The sequence below is a fragment of the Pseudochaenichthys georgianus genome, chromosome 5 (assembly GCF_902827115.2).
Source record: "Pseudochaenichthys georgianus chromosome 5, fPseGeo1.2, whole genome shotgun sequence".
NCBI classification, from domain to species: domain Eukaryota; kingdom Metazoa; phylum Chordata; class Actinopteri; order Perciformes; family Channichthyidae; genus Pseudochaenichthys; species Pseudochaenichthys georgianus.
The window spans coordinates 42,784,444-42,806,905 of NC_047507.1; the positions used below are offsets into that span (position 1 = coordinate 42,784,444).

Consider the following 22,462-nt stretch of genomic DNA (forward strand, 5'->3'; position numbering starts at 1 on the left):
GCTGGTGAAGGTGCAGCTAGTCTGAATGGCTTTGTAGACTGCAGGGTAGCTTGTGGATTTACTCCAGGTGGAACTAAAGTCTGATTAACACTTGATTATATTTCACATCATTCATCCAGATCTGTAAAGTAACTAAAGGGATTAAATACATGTAGTGGAGTAAAAGTACACCATCTACCTCTGACTTATGTTCACTGCCAACCTAAAAGTACCTCAACAATAGTAATCAATAATGTATTGAAAAGTTATTTGGCTGATTGTTGTATATCGGCTCAGCCAGGTTATATGGGAGGCCCAGTCTACGTACAGATCACTAATTTTGAAATATTAAACTTAGTTTTCTTTTCTTTAATTTTTCATCCTCGTGTAGAATGCTATCACGAAACACACATGTGGTTGTTTATAGCATAAAGAACATCTGATTTAATGTGAGGTAGGGAAATAATCATTTGAGTATGTGTATATAAATATGTAATTTACAACAGCTGTGAGATGCTTGAAAAGCTGGAAAATGCACCTTGAAAATGCTTTAAAAGTGCATGAATTTGACTTTGGAAAAGGTGTAAGAACCCTGAATATGTCAGAATGCTTTTCGGTAAATTCGACCAGATGTTTGAATCTAGCTCTGATGTTTTCCTTTTGAAATTCTTCATACGCTGTTGTGCGCCATCTTTCCCTGAGCTTATATGGTAGCTTGGATACAATTAGTCTTAACGTTGATGTGACGTCTAGCTCATCCATGTACTCCAAGTCCTGCATGGCGTTAAGGCATTCTCTTAGGTATAGTGAGTAGGCATGAAGAGATGTTCCATCATCTGGCTTGATAGCTGTCCAGTTGAGTGCCTTATCCAGGTAAGCATTTGCAATTTTCATTTCATTTCCATAATGTCTCTTTAAAAGTTACATGGCCCCTGAATATCTTCTTTGTGCATCCATGTGAAGACAGCTACGGACCAGATCTCTGGCTTGACCTGATGTAAACTGTTCAAGAAAGTAGAGCCTGTCCTGGCAGTTACTAGTTTTCTCTTCCATTAGGTGTCTGAATGCATGCATGAAAGGTTGATATGGTGATCAATACCATTAAACACAGGCACCTCTCTCTCAGGTAGCAGGGATAGATTGTGTTGCATTATCATGAGATCAGCTATGTCCTTCTGTCTCTGTGCCAGTGGGTTGAGGTTTTCCTGAGTAAAAATATTGATTGCAGGATTTTCCAGTTGTGGGCTTGATGCACCATTTGCTTGACGAGATCTTTTATGGAAATCCACAATTGTTCTATGTAGTGGAGTTGTAGGTACAGCAGCTACTTCAATACATTCCAAGACAGAAGTGTCTGTATACGTTTGCTCCACCTTGTCCAGTTTACCTTCATCTAAATAAGCGTTCATAGCATCCCCAAGATGATCATCCTCATTTGGGCTGAGAAGTACCCTCATGTTGGCATCTGCTGCTGCAATCTGTGATTCCATCTCCACCTGTTCCATTTTTGATTTGAGAATTGTTTCCTCCAGTCGCAGTGCATGCATGTCCTTTAAAGCAGCAGACTTAGCCTCCAGAGCTGCCCTTTCTGCTGATGCTAACTTGGCAGCAGATGAGGTCCTTGATGTTGTCGTCCTTCTGGAGGCATTGGAGATACTGTCAAGTGGATCAACTTGTAGCTGTGTAACGTTCTCTTCTCCATGCTTTAGCTTCCTTTGCAAAGTAATTAAAGTTCATCATTCTGGGTTCATACCAGTCTGTTACATCAATGTCCTTTTCCTCTTCAGATAAGAGTTGTTGGAGAGCATTATGCACTTTATTGAATTCATCCATAGCAGTTTTAAACATATCCATGCAATCATCAACTTCATCAACATTTCCACCGTCAGTGAGCAGGGCTTTAGTTTCATTTAGTTTTCTTGTGCACACTCCAAGTTTCCTCTGCGTGTGGCCGTGAGGGATTTTAAAAGAGCTCTGCCTCCATGGCAGTTTTAGGTTCAGTCATTTTTACTTGAGTTGCTTTTGATTGTATTCAATCCCTTTGATCAGATTGCGTCTGCGTTAATCCATAACGCTGCTCTCCGCAGCGTGCGTAAGACTGGCTTGCACAGACGTCCTTATTTCTTTGATGAAGCGTTTAATCATTCCATCCATAACATTTGACACGTTTGGCTCATATCTTCATTTGCGTATGCATCCATTGATTAAATCACAACAAGCATGACTCATTCATTTTTTCCTCTTGTTTACTCACGAGTCCCACGCGCACTGCCTTGCGTACAAACATTTCCAAAACGAGGCCGGCGTCTGTCCTCTTTTCCACACGACTCACGGAAGTTTCAATAAGGAAATCCTTGTATCCCTCTTTGCAGCGGTTTCCAAAAAAATAGTATCCATTCATGAGGCGGGTTTTTTACTTTGTAGCGGCCAAAATCATAAAAATATAAGAAAGAAATATAAATCAAAGCAAAGTGCTGCTGAGGCACCCGTCAGCTAATCTTACGCATGGGAAAGAATCAAGATCCGAGCAAAAGTCGTTTCAGTGCGATTTATTATACACACATCAAGCCTTTCTCTTCCTTCTTACCCGATGGTAAAAAACCATAAGCCTACCGGGTGCGCCGCTCACTACCACCTGTTTCCTCCCCCGGTGCCCAAAGGCTGCCTTTACAAAAACAGAGGCATAGTACAACTTATTTGATAAACTTAAATAAGAATTAAAAGGAAGATTTACTATAAGCAAAAAAGAACAATAAAATAAATGGATAACTATTAAATAATATAAGCTCCTAGATATGGCTTCATCACGCTGATACATCACTTCACAATTATACACAGATACAAATATATCCATTCATTAATCACAGTCCCTGTAACATCCAGCATCATACTAATAATACAATGTGCCATCTAAGCCAATGACTACCACAAACCTTTGCATTTAAACATTTGAATAAAGGCCGAGTGCTTCACAATATATACAGCATCCCAAAATATGAAATGATGTTACTCAAGTGTATGACTATGGGCTACAGCCCTTATTATCAGTATGAGTGCCGGGGCGGCAGGAGCTCAGCCTGTAGGGAATCCAAGGGTCGCCGGAACACTGAGACATTTCTGTCTCTTCATTAGTGCATGTCTATGCTACCTGTGTGTGTGTGTGTGTGTGTGTGTGTGTGTGTGTGTGTGTGTGTGTGTGTGTGTGTGTGTGTGTGTGTGTGTGTGTGTGTGTGTGTGTGTGTGTGTGTGTGTGTGTGTGTGTGTGTATATATTTTGGGCTTATGTGTATAACTATAAAATAACACCAGAGTGAAACCTGGATTAATACAAGTTCATCTTGATGGACTGCAGTGATGTAAAGTAACTAAGTAGATTTGCTCAAGTACTGTAATCAAGTACAATTTTGAAGTACTAATTGAGTATTTCAATTGTTTGCTGCTTTGTTCTTCTACTCACTACAGTTCAGAGGTACATGGTGTACTTTTCCTCCACTACATGTATTTAATCCCTTTAGTTACTTCTCAGATCTGGATGAATGATGTGAAATCTAACCAAGTGTTGAATCAGACTTTAGTTCCACCTGGAGTAAATCCACCAGCTACCCTGCAGTCTACAAAGTACTTCAGACTAGCTGCACCTTCACCAGCTTTGAGAACACTTTCATGATCAATCTTTATAAAACATATCAGATATTTTATTCTGAAATGGACCAATCTGCACAACGACTACTTTTACTTGAGTAACATTTGGTTTGCAGGGATTTGACTTCTAACAGAGTATTCCTACACTCTGGTACTTCTACTTAAGTACAATATATGAGCACCCTCCCCACCTCTGAAGTTGAATTGTTCTTCCAGTTGTATTCTATGTCCTTGTCAGAGGTATGATTGTCATGGAAACACGGGTTATCTGGTTTGGTTGGAAGTTGAAAAGCTAATTCTCTTAAGTTGAATAAGCAGAACTCACTGTTGTGCATCTCCGGTGATGAGGGAGTCGTAGGTGAACATGAAGCCTCCGTGAGGACAGAGCAGCAGAGTGTTGCCTACATTAGACACTGGAGAGGACTTAGTGGGCCTCCTACAAAACACACACACAGAGGAGACAAATAACCACTTCAAAACTCAACTTGCAATTACACATATTCAACATAAGTGACTGGCCAAATCAGAAATGAAAGGGACAATCTAAATGCAAACTAAGTAAATTGGTTCAAGTCATTACTAAAAACAGACAACTCGTAAACTTCTGCTTTTAGAAACTCGTGTTATGGAAGGATGAAGCTGTTCCTGAATGCAGTCATTCATTCTTGTTGTGATTACAAACGCACTCACTGCTCGGGTCTTGATAGATTGAGTAGGAGGTTCATGAGATCTTTCTAGAGGGTCATCAAGAATAACTTTGATCCAATGACCTTCTCCCTCTCTGTCTGTGTCTGTGTGTTCTCTTGTTCCGATTAACCCAGCCAAATCTTTCTTCTTGTTTTGTATCTATCTCTACGCCGGGATCCGGAGTCGAGGCTGATCCTCTTGCTGTGGTCCTGTGTCCTGGATCCTCTATCGTGAGTTCTGGATTAAGTGGTGGACTTCGGGTCGTGGCTGAACCTGTCTCTGCGGTCAGTACTCAAGTTGTAATAAAATATCAGGGGGGATGGTGGATTTGATCATATGGGGACATAATTTGTGCCGATAACCCGCCGAGGGTGGGAGACCAACCAGCATAAAGATAATTATTATACTCCTAAAACAACATGCATGTTATGGATGTTCAGATACTCCTGTTAAATAAACACTTCATAAAAAATGTGAGGAACAAAATTAGAAAAATAATAAATAAATCATTTTATTGCAGTTCAAATACAAATATGTTGTTAACATTCCCAATGTTACTTTTTTTTAACAGGGCATTAAGTGCAAATTGAAATTGTTTACAAAATATGAAAATATATTAAAAGATTATACAGATAATACAAAATAGGACCAATGTTGTCAATGGCTGCCGAGTGCCTACTCCACTCTCCCCCATCTCATAGAAGTTTCCAAAGATTTTCATAATCATGCTTTTTGGTCTCAATTTTTCTGGCTCTTGCTTTTGGATTGTTAGCTAAGCAATGGCTTTGAAGCCAAGTCTTGACATATACCTCTGGTCTGAACTTGTTCAGTGGAGGGCCAACACACTTGATGAAAAGCAAGGCTGATATGCTTTTTACCTCTAGGGAGCTTCTAGTTGTGGTTAAAATGTTCATCTGACTAAACCCACGTTCACACTCAGCTGTGGAGATGAAAGAGTGTTCACTGCTCGAAGGAGGGGCTTCAGCTCTTCTGGTGCTGGTGGTATCATTTCATCAACAGTTGTGAGTCTTACCAGCTAGCTAACACGAGAGAAAACGTATAACTCCAAACTAAGTTGTTATTGCTGCTTATGTCCATAGATTCCACCTTTGGTGACTAAAGTAGTGAGTAATGACTAAGATTACTGACTCTTGACGTACCTGAAATGTTATTTTTAGTATTTTTAAATATGAAGTCCCTCAGATCGCGTTGTCCTCCTGGTCGCTTGGCCATTGTGATGACCGTTACCTGCGCTTCTGGCATCGATCAAACAGGCGCATCACGGCGCTCTCTAGGGCACTCGCATAGTATAGCGTCAGTGACTTGGTAAAAATGTCCTCGCCCACAGTATTTTACTCAAAATGCGCAAAATTAATGTTGAAATAGCAGTAATACCAGTGCCACGTTCATTGATACAATTACATAAGGGATGGAAAGGGGGAATGGCAGTTTTAGAATGGGGATGATTTTGACCGTTTTTATTTCAGGGGGGATGCCATCCCCCCTCATCCCCCCTCAACTCGAGTACTGTCTGCGGCCCTGCCTTGGGTCTCCTCATGCTGCTTCCCTGAAGGCTCCCACAGGATTGTAGCTGACATCCTCGTGGATTCATCTTCTTATTACGGACACATGCATTTCCTAACATTCGGTCTATATGCTGTAAAATGTATTATCTCTTCAATTTACACACGGCATCTATTGCACGTCTGTCCGTCCTGGGAGAGGGATCCCTCCTCTGTTGCTCTCCCTGAGGTTTCTCCCATTTTCCCCTTAAACTGGGGGTTTTCTCTGGAAGTGTTTCCTTGTACGATGTGAGGGTCTGAGGACAGAGGGTCTAAGGACAGAGGGTGTCGTTTTTCTCATACTGATATTCTGAACAATCTGTGCTGTTGTATTTGCTGTAAAGTGTCTCTACTGTAGGCTATTTTTATTATATGTACAGCACTTTGGCTCGACCAAAAATCGTTTATAAATGAACTTGACTTGACTATTTCATTCATTTCTGCAAACAAACATACCTTATGAATTTTCTCCATTCCTCCACAAAAAACAGCGGGACTATGTAAAGTACATCGGTGTCCTAGAGAGACAAACAAGAGAGCAGTTGCTGTATTCACCTGAATCATAGTGTATCATGACATTTGCTGGATTGTCACGATGATATTAAAGGGCAATTCATGCTGCACTATAAATATGTGTCTTAGGGTGCATTCACACCTCATAGTCCGCTCTCTGGTGCGCACCGGACCACAGTTTGTTACATTGTTTCATTTTTCAGAAGGTTCGGTTTGCGTTCACACGGGCAAAACTCAAACGGACTATACACTTTAAACACAAGTCATGTGCTCGGAAATGCTGTTCAACCATTGGTCAGACATTAAGGGGGTGAAAACGCAAATCCCGGCAATTTCTACCGGAGCCTCCGCCATGGAGCATCGGCACTTTCAGCAGGTTATTCTCGTGCTGCTGTTAATCTGGAGATCAACAGACACTAGCGGCCCGCGCATATGATTATATAATCAGACAACGTCCGTTAAAAAACATTATAACATAATGAGAGACGTTCTGCAGAGGAGGGGCGTTTCATCGACGACAGGTGTTCTTACTTTTATGTAGCTGACGGAGAATTTTTACTTTACACGACACTGTTCAACACTTAATTCTGCTTTACTCTTTAACTAAACAACCGCGGATGTCTTCAAAATCTTTAGCGGAAGACTCTTTCGGTAAAGATTTTTAAGACATCCGCGTTCTTGTGACACGTAAATACTGCGCTTCCTATGTTTTGGTGCGGACTGCGTTCACACCAGCAATGAACCGCTCCAGAGTTCACTAGCAAGCGCTCCGAGACCACCTATTTTAGCGGACCAGAGTCCGGTTGTTTAGTTCACTTCAGAGGTCTCGGACTGCGTTCACACCGACCCAAACGAACCGCACCAAGCGGCTAAACGCACCAGGGTTCGATTCAACCGGACTATACAAGGCAGGTGTGAACGCACCCTTAGTCTAACATGTCCTGCCCATTGAGCCTCTATTGCTCTATTCTTTATACAGGGATGCAAAGTCATCAGGTATGGAAAAGGTGACAAGGATCCGAGCCCCCGACCCCACGGAATATCGGCTTTAAAATGAGGAATAACAGGATGTTAGCAGTCAGAACAACTAAAGCAGCAGTTAGTAAGAACAGAAACGCCAAAGAGTCACATCTAATAGAAATATATAAAAGCATTTATTTTAGTTGTGTAGCAGTCAGTTTATAATTCTGGCAGCACTGTTGAGCATTTTGAAAATGTATTGTCATGCCTCAAGGCATGCAAGGCTTAGTCTTTCTATCTTTATAGCCACTGGTGTAAAGTAACTAAGTTCATAAACTCAAGTACTATACTTGGGTACAATTTTGAGATACTTGTACTTTATTTAAGTATTTCAATGTTTTGCTACTTTGTTCTTCTTCTCCTCTACAGTTCAGAGGTAAATGGTGTACTTTTCCTCCACTACATGTATTTAATCCCTTTAGTTACTTCACAGATGTGGATGAATGATGTGAAATATAACCAAGTGTTGAATCAGACTTTAGTTCCACCTGGAGTAAATCCACCAGCTACCCTGCAGCCTACAAAGTACTTCAGACTAGCTGCTCCTTCACCAGCTACCCTGCAGTCTACAAAGTACTTCAGACTAGCTGCTCCTTCACCAGCTTTGAGAACACTTTCATGATCAATCATTATAAAACATATCATATATATTATTCTGAAATGGACCAATCTGCACAACGACTACTTTTACTGTCGCTACTTTCACTATATTTTGATGAGAATACTTTTCTACTTTCACTTGAGCAACATTTTGAATGCAGGACTTTTACTAACAGAGTATTCCTACACTCTGGTACTTCTACTTTGACTCAAGTACACGATCTGAGTACTTCTACTTTTACTCAAGTACAAGATCTGAGTACTTCTACTTTGACTCAAGAACAAGATCTGAGTACTTCCACTTTTACTCAAGTACAAGACCTGAGTACTTCTACTTTTACTCAAGTACAAGATCTGAGTACTTCTACTTTTACTCTAGTACAAGATCTGAGTACTTCTACTTTTACTCAAGTACAAGATCTGAGTACTTCTACTTTTACTCTAGTACAAGATCTGAGTGCTTCTACTTTTACTCTAGTACAAGATCTGAGTGCTTCTACTTTTACTCAAGAACAAGATCTGAGTACTTCTACTTTTAATCAAGTACAAGATCTGAGTACTTCTACTTTTACTCAAGAACAAGATCTGAGTACTTCTACTTTTAATCAAGTACAAGATCTGAGTACTTCTACTTTTACTCAAGAACAAGATCTGAGTACTTCTACTTTTACTCAAGTACAAGATCTGAGTACTTCTACTTTTACTCAAGAACAAGATCTGAGTACTTCTACTTTTACTCAAGTACAAGATCTGAGTACTTCTATTTTTACTCAAGAACAAGATCTGAGTACTTCTACTTTTAATCAAGTACAAGATCTGAGTACTTCTACTTTTACTCAAGTACAAGATCTGAGTACTTCTACTTTTACTCAAGTACAAGATCTGAGTACTTCTACTTTTACTCAAGAACAAGATCTGAGTACTTCTACTTTTACTCAAGTACAAGATCTGAGTACTTCTACTTTTACTCAAGAACAAGATCTGAGTACTTCTACTTTTAATCAAGTACAAGATCTGAGTACTTCTACTGTTACTCAAGTACAAGATCTGAGTACTTCTACTGTTACTCAAGTACAAGATCTATACTTATACCACCTCTGTTTATAGCCTATGAAAGAAACTATTGGAAAACGAAGGCTAAAGCTAACGTTAGCAGATAGTGACAATGTATGCTAGCTAGCCAGCTCAACGATAATATTGCGACAGAAACACTTCTCAGTGCACATCACGCTGCGCTCCGACAGGGAGCTCTGCTCTGAACACCTGAACGGCCCGTTCTAACAGCTGTTCACCAGCGGTCCAGTCTGTGCCACAGTGACTCCGGACCACACAGTTAATATTAACGAATGCACCCGTAGGTAATGTAGCTGCTGAAGCTAGACCATCTTCGCGGCTGCAGATTACTCCGGGTCCCAGACCCCCCCCCATACCCCAACAATATTTTTATTGCAGATCTACATGAATCACACACACGACCTATTTTGGATTCAAAACGGCGAATTTCGCCGAAAGGTGACAAATTTACATCCCTGTTTATAGACATGTGTCCTCTTTTCAATAAGTGTATTGTGTGAAGAGGTGCTTGGCGGTGTGTCTACCTCAGGCCACTTGTTGAGGATTGGCCGGTTCTTCTCATTGAAGAGGTTGAGCAGCTGGTTCTTCTGGTCCGTGGCCATCATCTTACTTACCGCCTCGTTGTCCTTTTCTTCCTGCTCTAGAGTCTGGACACACAAGAAGGAAAAGCTTTGTTTTTACAACTAACCCAATGTTTCACTCTCTTAAGATTTGAAAATACTTCAAAAAGCTCTAGCCTGGCTATTTATCCTTTTAATCATATTCAAAGCCAAAACAAAGACCTTCGGTGAGGCTTCTTTGTATTATTGCGCACGATTGTGGAACAGCCTCACAGAAGAGCTGAGGTTGGCAGGGAGCGTGCATACTCTTAAGAGCAATCTCAAGACCCACATTTTGGATTTGGCTTCCAAATGTGAAGCACTTTGAGTTACCTTTGTGTATGAAAGGTGATATATCAAATCAGCTTGACCTGATTTGAAGATTAAGAGAACAGTGTTTTTGTATGAATATCTACAGTCTTTATTTGGGCTGATTTTGAGTTCAACATTTAGGTTACAGGGCTTTAACAGAGCCTACGCACATGGCCTTCGTAGCTAAGGTACACTTCCTTCAAAATGTAAATCTATCAGCTTGTCTTCTCCTAACTTTCTGATGCTGGTCCAGATTGTTGATGTGAGGACAACATGAAGCATGTCAAACTAATCTTAGTGATGTTACACATATAGCAAAGCCATCTCCCTTGCAAAACGTTGTCTGATTGATAACTGGATCAACGAACATACAACAGCAGCAATTGACAAACACCATTACTCTGAATAATTAAAGATGGATGACTGAAATGTCCATATAGTTTAGCAGTTGTTCTATAAAGTTCCATCTTCACACCTGCAACCGCTAGGCTCAGAGAAAACACTTTGAGAAAGTAAACGTGTAAGGGTGCAGGTGAGGAATCAGTGTGCATAGCACTGGGTGTCAGTTCACTCACCAGGCACAGCTGGCACGGCTCTTGGTTTTGGGTGAATTCCGGGGCTTTGGGGAAGTATTCCCTTAGCTTGGCCCAAACTTCAGAGGACACCAGCTTCCGTTCTGTCTCCAAAATACTCAGACCCCCTACAGCAGGAATACACAATTAGGAACCAACGATTGGAGGTTGTTATATAGAATAGATAGAATTGGAGGATGAAGCCCTCTTCAAAGGTCACACATGCAGAGCACACAGCACACAGCTTTGAACCCATCCTCGTACCAGGAGCAGTGGGCGCCTATCGTACAGCGCCCGGGAGCAGTGTGTAACAGACAACAGAATTGAAGGTCATTGTTAAAGTATTTCATTAAGATCATTCTGGAAGCTGGTACCGTGAGTGCAGACAATGTCTTCATTGAAAGTCTTCATGTCATCCTCGTTGCCCTCTGAGAGCTCTGAGCCAAACTCTACAATCAAACAATACATTACTGTTATTGATATGTTTTCTGACAAACCTTTCCAAGGCCGATTGTATTTCAAGACAGAAACAAAGTGGCATTCATGTGTCTCACCTTTGCTGTTGCTGTGTGGTCCCTGTCCGTTGGTCTGGCCATTGCTGTGTTTGGTTTCCTGTTCGTCTTCGTCCAGCTGCTCTAATGCCAACTGCCTCCAGCTACGCAGAGAGGCTTTGCCCGTCCAGTAGCCCTCACCACTGACACACATCCACACACACACCGTTCATTTAGATATGCAACTCTGGATGGCTCTTTGAGGGTTCCATCTTATGAAGGAACTGCACTGGTTCTGAAATAGCTTTCTTTAGCTCTTTTCAGAAAGGGAATACATAACAATAAAGTCTTCTTTACATGATGTTCCTTTTGGCTTGCACAATAAGTGTGTGTGCCAGAGGAAGGTATACTGCTGCTGGAGTTTATAGTTCAAGTTCATGACAATTCAAATACATTTGTATCTAAACTTGACCCACTGCACCACCACCTCTTTCCTCGAGTGTTTACCTGAGCGTGCGTTTGACCAGGTTGGTGATTTCCTTGTAGTCTTCATTGAGCTGGTTCTTAAGGCGCAGCACTCTGCACCGCTGGCTAACACACTCTCTGCACATGGAGGACGCTGAACACACACAGATTAGGATGCGTGAACAGGTAGAAGACAAACATTGGGGTTTCAGGATGATATGCTTTCAGAACAAAGTGTTTACTAAACATGACAGGAATACCGGAAAGCAAAATCAAGCCCTGCTTTGCTTTCGTGAGACGACGAGTGACGTTAATGATTCGTCAGCGATGCCGGTAAGGCTGCGATCAATCAAGATCAACAAGCCTGTTTCTCAGCTAGCCCCTTTAGTTTGCTGTGGCTGTTCTTTCAAAAACTATCCATCTAATGTTTATCACTTGTATTTTTTATAGATACAAAGAAAGAAGAAAACTGGATAAGCTTAGATAGTGCTCACCAGGTTCAGTCTGAACGTGTATGGCTTACAGGAATACCTTTAAGTGCAAGCTGACTGTTGTATTTAACATTTGGAAACATGCAAAGTGCTATACTTCAGGCTCACTCTTCAAGTCTTAAGCAGCCCTCCTACTGCTATAAAGTTGTTTAGAGCTGCGCAAAGTTGATTCCATGCCAACATATTTAGTTTGAAGAATTTCAGAATTGTTCATAGTTTTAGAATAGTGATTATTGATACCTACTTCTGTGTAACTATTGAATTTGAGAGCACTAAACTCTCATGATTTGAGAAAAGATCACAGCCTGTTTGACTGACCGTCCAGCCTGGGCCCTCCGCTGTAGCGCTCGTAGAGGACCTGGGCTGCTTGCAGGGAAACCCTCTTGGTGTCCCCCACCTTGTCTGGGTGCAGTTTGCCGTGAGAACAAAGGAAGCTGGCGTTGTCGATGTCTCTTGTTGCAGTGGAGTCCTCGAGCCACTTCTTCAACCAGTCCATTGGGATGAACTCGTATAACTCGCCTGAGGGGGGAAGAGCAAAGAGACACTTCAAACATAAAGACACACAGGACTTCTGGTTGTAATGGAATACATCCGGGCCGTGCTGTGATAACAGTCTTGATGTAAACAATCCCTCAAATATCCATATTTAAAAACACATGTACAAATATTGAAATCGTAACACAACTACTAGTTTTTTATCAACACCTGACTTCTTTCGTTACTCGGACACTGGAAAATGTAGATATTATTTTAATAAACAAAACCAAGACACAGTTTTTGCTTTGGGCAAACATTCCTAATCCTATTGGTTCATCGGGGTGTACTGTACTGTACTGTACTGTACTGTACTGTACTGTACGAATAAAGGTATTCTTAGGTGGTACTTGCAGTGTTACAGGTTAGTGTTGCACAAGTAGAGCAATCTACATCCATTATTCAGCCCTTCCCTTAGTTACCCTGTCTTTACTGAAAACAAACATGTACATTTGTGTGTGTTTCTGTTTCTGTGGGTGATTAGGGAATGTTTTTACCGACCGTCTTTTGCGGGTAAAAGCTCGTAGAGCTCCTTCACCTCCTCATGCTTGGCCTTGCCCTTATCCACGCTCTGTTTTCTCATTTCCGCCATCTCAGTGCACCACTCCTCAAATTTATGGTTGTCTTGGTCCACCAACCTCTGAAGGAAGGCTGCAATTGAGAGGGAAAAGAAACCATCAGACCAAGTCACGTGGACCATAATAATAACCTTCTTTTTCTGGCTGCCATCTTTGTTTGTGTCTAGAAGTAAGGACATGTTTCTCATAAACAAACTAATGTGCACATTCTTCTTCTCACCTGGCACCTCGACATTGGTACAGGAGGAATCAGACTTCTCCTCCTCCTGGACCTTATAAACCAGCATGTAGGCGTTTCGGGAGCAGTGGTAGCCTTTGCTGCACTTTGGCTTTCGTGTCTGGGACTTCACCGTCTCAGCTGCGGACAGAGGATCCAAGAGGAAGAGCAACAGCTTTGAGAAGGTGCATCGATGCAGACCTGACCATCAGGTGGGTACAAAAGGTAAGAGCATTGTGATTTTTGTTTTTACCCAAGCCCCATCATGGTGACCAGGGCATGCGGGATATGCACTTTTTAACGTAAACATTTGATACATTTTATTAATCGGAACATAGCTTTACCATGTCATATGATATTTGTTTTAAAAAAGGGGAATCCGACCTCTGTGGCTTTGACCTACTGAACTTCAAAATAAAGATATACATTGCTGATTCAGTATTCAGTGACTGCTTTTATACAAGTAAACATCGTGCTGCATCGTTTTATCTCACCTGGTTTTCAGTATGATGTTTTTTAACAGTAAGGAATGTTATGCAACGTGCACCTTGCACTGGATAACAGAAGGACTGCTAGAACCTAACACAGCTACACCAGCTAAGAATGCCACCAAGGTAGAACCGTACAGCGTGTGTTTAGTAATACTCACCAATGTCTTCCTCAATGCCAAGCTGCAGCTTCTTGCCTTCCATCTTCTCAATTTCCTCGTCATTGAACTTGTACCAGTCGCCGGTGCTGGCGTCCTTCACATGGGCGATGTAGTGGCCAGAGTAGGCACTGATGCCCCGATGGATCAGCACCGCACTCAGTTCGTAAACACACTTCTGGTCTGGAAGAACAGTCCGTCCGAAGACGTACACAAATCAACACACTTCATTTTCAAAGAGACATAGAAATGTCTGCTGCTGCTGCTGCTTGGGGAGAAGATGTAATGCAGTCAGCAAGTATTGCAATTTAAATACTGATATACTGTATATTGGAGTAGAGCAGTGACAGCAATGCATCCCCACATAGAGCTACCCTGCTTTGACATTGTGGAACATGTCCCCCTGTAGACTATTGAAAATGTCCCTCTTGTTTCTTTGAATGCAAAGGACATGGTCTCAGTCTTTTGAATATAAAATACATGTATTTAGTTTCTTCTGTAGAACTGACACGTCAGTATTTAGGGAAAGTGCAGAATGAGTGTGTCGTAATGCTAGTACCTTCTTTTCCTTCCAAGAAAGGCCCCATGTCCAGCTGCTCAGGAAAACTGATGAAGGTGTTGAGCTTCTTCTTGTGGCCTGTTAGTCTAGGGAAGACAACATGCTTTAGTTGACCTTTCCCCTCATACCAGTACAACACAGACACTGACGGCAGTGAGGAGGCAGTAGCTCAGTCTGCGGGGACTTGACAGAAACAGAGGGCTGCCTGTTTGCATTCCAAACCTATGAATGGTTAATGATGAACAACATAGGGAAAACAGCAATTCCGCAAACATGTGAGGAATTGATCAAGTGCTTCTTCATCAGAACTACAATGGCTGACCTATCAAAGACGAAGCGCATGAGCTGCAGGTTGAGGGTTGGAGGAATGCTGTGCAGTCGGATCCTTCGAGTTGCGTTCTGTTTACTCTGACAGCTCTCACAGAAGTAGCGGTTGTCTCCATCCAGCTTCTCCTCCTGCAAAGTGTAGAGGCTCAGCAACAATCTGTGTTTTACATTTCACTGACCAAAGCATTTCAACTCGTCTTATATCTCATTCTCAACTACATGACATTCTTAAATGAATGCTGAGTAAGACATTTGCTTTTGTTTGGATTCAAAGGATCTCCTGGGAAATGAATACAAACATCCAATGCAGTTGGCATCGAGGTCTGAATGTCGGGAATGAAAGCTACCTTCAGGAACTCTGTGACACACTCTGTGAGATTCTTATGGCCCTGGATGTTCAGCTCCAGCTCGTAGAATCGGGACGGCAGAGCAGATGATCGTCCACACTCGTTACAGCTGAGAAACAAAAGGACAGATTCCAGCACAGGATAGAACATGTATTTTTGTTTTGGCAAATGCATTTGTATTCAAAACACCAACTATGACTTTTCTAATGCAATTTGAATGAGTCCAATTCAATATGGTGCCGGTCCTCAACTCACTTTCCTTTGGCTCAATATCTAATCAGTCCTATTCTTCTTATCAAAGCATAGTCAACCTACAAAACCACTTTCTGCCTTTTTCATCATTATTGTCCCAATCCCAATGATGACTCTTATAAAAGCATTCTCCTTATTAAAGCCAGCATTATGAACAAGTGGTATGAAGTCACTTGTATCTAGCGCCGTAACAAGAACAAGGCCTCGATAACAGACGAGGTTTAATGAATGGCTGTTTGAATGAATGTAACCTTTGCCTTGCACCTCATCTGATAAAAGTGACATGGAGGTTCATTTCAAACATCTGCTCTTAACTGAACAATGACTGTGATCATTTGTGGGTGGGAGGAGTCAAAAGCATTGGCAAGCAGGGATACATGTTGTTGTTGATCATAATTGTATCAATCATATCATATATACTTTTTAGTAGATGATCAGCGTTTTATTTGCTTGAGTCCCTCGCAGTACAGAAAGACCATACGCCAACACTTTGGCTGGAGATCAGATCCAGTGTGAACAGGCTGGTTGATGTCGGCGACCATGCTTCTCTTTACCTTCTTCTTTATTTTCTTTACTATTTCTAAGGCTACCAAAGTGATGTTTTTTAAGCATTTATGTAAAGCCAGCACATGTGTTGCATCTGCAACAGATGATGACACCTACTATTATATGCGAAGCCACAAGTCATCGTCATACAGTGGGGACATCAGTGCAAACACAGTGAATATGGAAGGTGACGGCAAACACATTGTTCCAGACTGTGGCAAGTGTGGTCTCTCCCCGTCACAATAAGCTGTTATTCTCATTTGATCTTGCACTATAAAAAGGGACCTGCTGGCTTCCTTCTCAAAATTCTTTGTTGAAAAAGTGCTATATAAAATGTCCTAATCCAACAATAATTAATCAAACGTAGGCCTTTAGTTGAATGTCACACAGTTAATGAAATGCAAGTTGTGAAACACTATTTGTACTCAAATACAAAGGTGTCAAATTAGAGTGCCGAGTGGTCTTACACAGTAACGTAGGAGAACTGTCCAGAGAACTGCCGCTGGATGACATTCTGCAGGTTGGGGTTCTTTTGCTTAGACAGCGTGTCCTCTAATACAGACAAGAAAAGCTTTGAAAACTCCTGGGCATCCTAAAAAGAAAGGGGTTGGACTTAATGCACCGTGAAAAGTCCCCAAAAACAATAATAATAAAACTAATAAACATGCCAGAAATCCAATTATGTGTGTTCATTCTGTAATCCTGAAATGAATGGTTTTTTTATTGTTAAGTTGCACAGCTGAAATCACATTTTTGACAGTTGGTCATATTTTAAGACATCATTTTGGGCTCTGGCAAAATATCCACAAACATCTTCCAACAAACTGTGAAATCAGTCCTGAGTTTCTAAAGCATTGTGAAACATTTCGGACAGCTTCATCCAAGGACTTACCTGCTGCTGTCCTGTGTCCAGGCCCAGTGCTTTGACCAGCCCTGAAGGGTCAATGTATTTCCTGTTGCTGTTCTGCAGCAGTGCAAACAGATACTGCAGATGCTCACATATAGACTCAGGCTCGTAATCTGAAAAAGGAAATGCTTTCATCATATACAAAAAGGTACAAAGTGTCAGCTTGTAGACATTGTGTGTTGATAACTGGAAGGGGAATGCACTTCTTAAAGTATACACAAGAAAAGTGAACGCACCAGACTCAATATTGTGTTCCTGGGCTCTGGCATTGTGGCACTGGTAGAGGCTCCTACGCAGCTCAAGGTTGTGGAACCACACTTGCAGGAATGTGTTGACGTAACATGTTGCACCCAGGTTGGTCAGGCCAACAAATGTGTTCTGGAAGGGGGCAGAGACAGAGAGATGCATCAACTGCTTATTTAGATATCTTCCATCTCTGGCCTTTTGATCATTTCTCAGGACCTGACTAAAAGTGAGGGATCTGAAAAAATAACACAGATGAGAAAAAGTTTTGCAAAATGTGTGGCTGATTAAATAAATACCTTATCGCGACGCTCTGAATTTGGGTCATCGATATTGTGGAAAGCATTTTCATCAATATCCCCAAGCCACGCCTGTTCACCAATACCCACAAGACAGTTGGGATTCCCTTTGCAATTCCTCCTGAAAGAGCAACTCAGGGTTATCCACCTTACTGTTTCCATTTCTGCTGAGATGTAACTAACTCTTATGAGTTGGGGAAATACTTCTTCAAATCTTGAAGTTTAGTTTAGTCTGTCATCAAAGTTATACTCCCATTGAAGTTAGTTTTTTTATAAACAAATGAGAGCACAGATCAAGATAAAATGAGTAACATTTCAACTGCACAAACTAGTGCTCACTGCTTACCATCGTGTTGATTAACTCGTGCTATTTTGTGGTATGCCTAAATGAATATCCCCATGACCTTTCATACTCGCTTAACAGGGCTCCACAAGCACGGAAATCATACAAATTATGAACATTAGCATCATTCTGACAATCTGGCCTCCAAGTTTAAAATGTAATTAAACAACTAATACCGGAATTGTTTCCTGGCATATTGCTAGCACAACAGACATTCTTCGGTTAAACATGTTTTAATATCGTAACATTACCTGCAGGTTCCTCTCTTGCAGGCCAGGAGACTGACGCGATATGCTAGCTCGATGTGCTCCTGCCTGATATCTTCTGGCTTCACCGATTCCACCCAACGCCAAGCCGCTTTCTCCAACTGTAAACGGGGCGCCATAATCCTAAAATGTAACGTTAACCACACAGTTATGTATGATTCGAAAGAAAGCAACCCAGCTAATGGTTTAAGGTTAGCCAAACTATTTAATAAATGCTAACATAGCCGGCTAAAAGGCTAAGCGAGTTCTTACAGGTCATAGCTTGGTTCTTACGAAGCAACCTTCCGTTAGCTGTGTGATGCTACTTAACATAGCCAGCTAATATTAGCTCACTTCTTACCATACTATCAAATTAAACTTTAAAAGTTTGCATTTTACTCCAGACATCGCATCAATAAATATAGCACTGAAATAACAAATGACGACGAAGGTAGTTGTAGGGTAACGCCAGGAGTAGGGACTACCCTTGTGCTAACGTTAGCTATCTTGCTAGAACAAAAATGTAGCTAGCCCGACCGGCAGTGTTAGCAAGTCATTTCCCCAGAATTTTCGATTTAACGCTATCTGACGCTAACGTAACGAGTTTATTGTGTAAAGTCAACAAGTATCGAACCTTTCATGCGTGCAGCTGCTTCACCAAAAATATTTAATGTATTTTCACATTTTATTCACGGTTTATTTTAGATTTAGCGCCCTTGCGTCAATTAATAAATAAATAAAGTCTCCGCTCAAAATCAACAAGACGTCAACAAGTGACGTAGGTGACGTCTCTTTGTTGTGACTGGAGGGAGGAAGTGTACTGTCTGAGGAGCGGAAACACGCGGAGCCTTCAGAGGACACCTTCCTGTTCGATAATACACCCATGGTTGTATGGGATTAGTTTAGTTTCATAAAGATAAAACAAGATTTTCTCAGAATCAAGCAAAACTAAGAGTTTAAGAGAAAAACAAACTCAGTCAAGCAAAATAAATATAATTAAAAAAATAAAACTATTAGTTGCACACAAATCATTTGTGTAATCATGTAAACTATAAGTCTTTTTTCTTTGTTTTAACATGTCTTTTTGTTTGCAGTTCTCTAACCCTAAGCTAAAGGAGGTCATAAAGGAAGTTTGAAACCTCCTTTCCTATCATCTAGACTAGAGAATTGGAACGACACTTATCATGGCTGCCACTGACGTACTTCCGCCAAAGTATGGAGAGTCGGAGTGACAAAGACCATGATACTGTTCCCCCTGTCTTTACATTTATAATGAATAGTTGGTTGAAAAAGTTCTGATATGGTAAATATTGAGATTTTACAGTTTCTTATGTTAACATAAATAGTTGGTTGAAAAAAAAAGTTGTAATGCTCAATTTGTATTTGTACACATCACATGAACCTTGGTATGGAATATGAAGTCATGAATCAGTCCTGATGTAACTTTTTTGTGGCGAAAGTAGAGTGATAGAACTATTTTACTCCAAATTATAATTTACACATTTTCATTTTAGACATGAATAACACATTTATATAGGCCTATAGTGTAATTTATGGGATTAGTTTTGTATCATAAAGATAAACCAACACTTTCTCAGAATCAAGCAAAATTATGAGTTTAAAAAAACGGAGTCAAGCAAAATAAAATACATTTCTTGTACATTTCATTTTCTTTGTTTTAACACATCTTTTTGTTTGCAGTTCTCTTTGCTTCTTTCTCAATGATCAGACTTTTGCTCTCGCTGCAGCTCTTCTCGTTTACGCTCCCTCATTTTTTGGCCCATTCCCAAACCGCCCCCTACACCCTACCCCTACACCCTACCCCTCCGTTTGCGCGTTCACGCGGAGAGTCCGCCATATTGAGGGCTGTTCCAAAGCAACGAGTGTGGAGGGGGAGTGGGCTATCAAGCCCTCAAACAGCGAGTCTGCAGCGGTGCTGACTTGAGACCGGTCTCTACCTGACCGGAGTCACGCTTTGTGTGTCTGTTAGGAAACACGCTGTTTACAAGTAGTTCCAGCAAACATCCACTGACAAATTGTGATGTTAACAACCTCATGATAACCTCATATGTTTTTAACTTAGGATCATACCTGTGTTTAGTCTAGAAAAAGGTAAATGTGTGTATTTTATTATAAAATTGTGTATATTTACAGACCGTTGCAAAAACTATAGGTTACTTACGTAACCCCAGCACTCAGAGTAACATGAAGTGAGATGTCTCACTATGGGATGCGCCTCAACGCGTATGCAAACAGAAGCATCAATCTCATTACGCCAATCCTGATTGGCTGGTGATCTTGACGTCTATGTCAGGGAATCCACCCACCCTTTAAGTAGCTTGCGCTACGTCGCAGCGTCATTCAAAATAAGCACCTCTTCTCGCTTCGCCTTAGCAAGAAGGGCCGTCTGGTGAGACATCTCACTTCATGTTACTCTGAGGCCTGGGGTTACGTAAGTAACCTATAGTTCTCATTCATAACACTCTGTTCGATGTCTCACTATGGGAAATTGAAACTCCCGTATTGCTAGACATGCTTATCTTGAAAATCACCAAAACAATCAGAACTTAACAGGTAGAACCCTGTCTCAACACGGGGCCAAGCACTGCGCGGGCCACACTTGGAGCAGAGACATCTAGCCTGTAAAAGCGGACAAAAGTGAGCGGTGAGGACCAGCTCGCTGCTGCACAAATGTCTTGGATGGAAACACCCTTGAACAAAGCCCAGGATGTAGCCAGTCCACGAGTAGAATGAGCATGCAGGCCCGTTGGTGCCTGCAAACCCTGACTCGTATAAGCCAGAGCAATCGCTTCCACAATCCAGTGGGAGAGCCGTTGCCTGGTAACGGGCTTGCCCTTATGAGGGTTAGCCCAGGATACAAAGAGTTGGTCATTGCATCGAAACTCTTTTGACCTGTCCATAGGCGCGTAAAGCACGGACTGGGCACAGCAAATTCGGCCGCTGTTCCTCAGAGGAACACAGTGGCGGAGGAAATGCCTCAATGTTAATGGGGGTACATGAGCCAACCATCTTAGGTACAAAGGCAGGGTTGGGCTTCAGCAACACTCTCGTTTGCCCCCGGGCAAACTGAGTGCATGAAGGATGTACAGAGAGCGCATGAATGTCACTGACTCGCTTGGCAGATGCCAGAGCCAGTAACAACACTGTCTTCAGTGACAGGAGTTTCATGTCAGCTTCTTCCAGGGGTTCAAATGGAGGTCGAGTGAGCCCATCTAAAACCCACTGGCTCCAGTGACCTGGAAACAGGGAGGAGCCTGCGAGCCCCTTTCATAAAACGGCAGACCAAGGGATGTTGGCTAGCCGTCTTTCCCTCAAAGCCCACATGGCATGCAGCAATAGCAGCCAGGTACACTTTGATCGTAGAGAAAGCTCTGTGTTTATCGATCAGGTCCTGTAGAAATGATAGAATCACCCCGACAGGACATTGAAAAGAGATGTGTCCCTTTTGAAGGCACCACTCCTCAAACACCCTCCACTTACAGTCATAGAGGGACCTGGTGGAGGAAGCTCTTGCACTCTGAATAGTGTTTATCACATTCTGAGGGAGTCCCACTGTATTCAGGTTATACCACTCACGGGCCAGGCCCATAGTGCCAAGCGCTCTGGGTGTGGGTGAACATTTTTAGCGTTTTCTTTTAATGCGAACAGATCCACCGCGGCCCGGCCGTAACGCACCCACAGCTGACTCACAATTATTGGATGTAGAGTCCAGTCTGCATATAGTGGTGCACCTCTGGACAGTAGATCCGCCCCGAGGTTCATCACTCCTGGTACGTGCGTCGCTCTCAGAGAGAGGAGACGTCCGCAGCTCCATAAGATCAGTTTGCGTGCCAGCATGTGTAACTGGAGAGAACGCAAACCCCCTTGGCGGTTTATATACGATATTGTGGTCGTGTTGTCTGTCTCACGAGGACGTGGTGTCCTCTAAGAAAAGGCAGATAGCGTTTCAGGGTGAGTAACACCGCTAAAAGCTCCAGATAATTGATGTGTGACCGTTGGAGGTCTCTGCTCCAGAGACCCCTCACAGGTCGACCTTCGTATATACCCCCCCAGCCTGTCAGACATGCGTCTGTGGTGACCACCTTCCGCGATAGGACAGCACCCATAGGCACGCCCCGTACTAGAAAGGTCGGGTGCAGCCAGTGGCGCAGTGCCATTACGCATTTCATAGTGACCATCACTCTCCGCGCGCCATGACGCACGGGGTCCAGTCTGAGGGCAGCTACCCAGCGCTGAAACTCCCTCATGTGTAAGCGTCCCAGTCGTACCACCAGGATGGCTGACGCCATGAGCCCCAGTAACCGCAGACATGATCTGAAGAGAACATATTTGCGTGGCTGGAAATGAGCGAGGCAAGCCCTGAAGGCTTTCACTCTCTCTGCTGACAGGCGG

General features: G+C 42.2%; 1 protein-coding gene across 5 annotated transcripts in view; it reads right to left on the minus strand.

Annotated features, from left to right (window-relative positions):
• usp48 (ubiquitin specific peptidase 48) overlaps positions 1-18,856 on the minus strand; it is a 29,518-nt gene extending 10,662 nt beyond the window's left edge. The window contains exons 1-20 of one of the 5 annotated variants that reach the window (XM_034082852.2): positions 18,684-18,852; positions 18,056-18,193; positions 17,462-17,582; positions 17,156-17,297; positions 16,905-17,032; positions 16,480-16,604; positions 15,215-15,323; positions 14,863-14,996; positions 14,541-14,626; positions 13,985-14,164; positions 13,339-13,476; positions 13,042-13,191; positions 12,325-12,525; positions 11,558-11,669; positions 11,114-11,253; positions 10,934-11,008; positions 10,563-10,687; positions 9,601-9,723; positions 6,326-6,387; positions 3,946-4,056 (exon numbers count right to left, since the gene is read on the minus strand). In XM_034082852.2, coding sequence (XP_033938743.1) covers positions 3,946-4,056; positions 6,326-6,387; positions 9,601-9,723; positions 10,563-10,687; positions 10,934-11,008; positions 11,114-11,253; positions 11,558-11,669; positions 12,325-12,525; positions 13,042-13,191; positions 13,339-13,476; positions 13,985-14,164; positions 14,541-14,626; positions 14,863-14,996; positions 15,215-15,323; positions 16,480-16,604; positions 16,905-17,032; positions 17,156-17,297; positions 17,462-17,582; positions 18,056-18,189 — 2,396 coding nt within the window. In that variant the 5' untranslated portion in view covers positions 18,190-18,193; positions 18,684-18,852. The other 4 variants (XM_034082854.2, XM_034082856.2, XM_034082853.2 and 1 more) reach the window with 4 other exon arrangements.
• Positions 18,857-22,462: the final 3,606 nt, after the last annotated feature.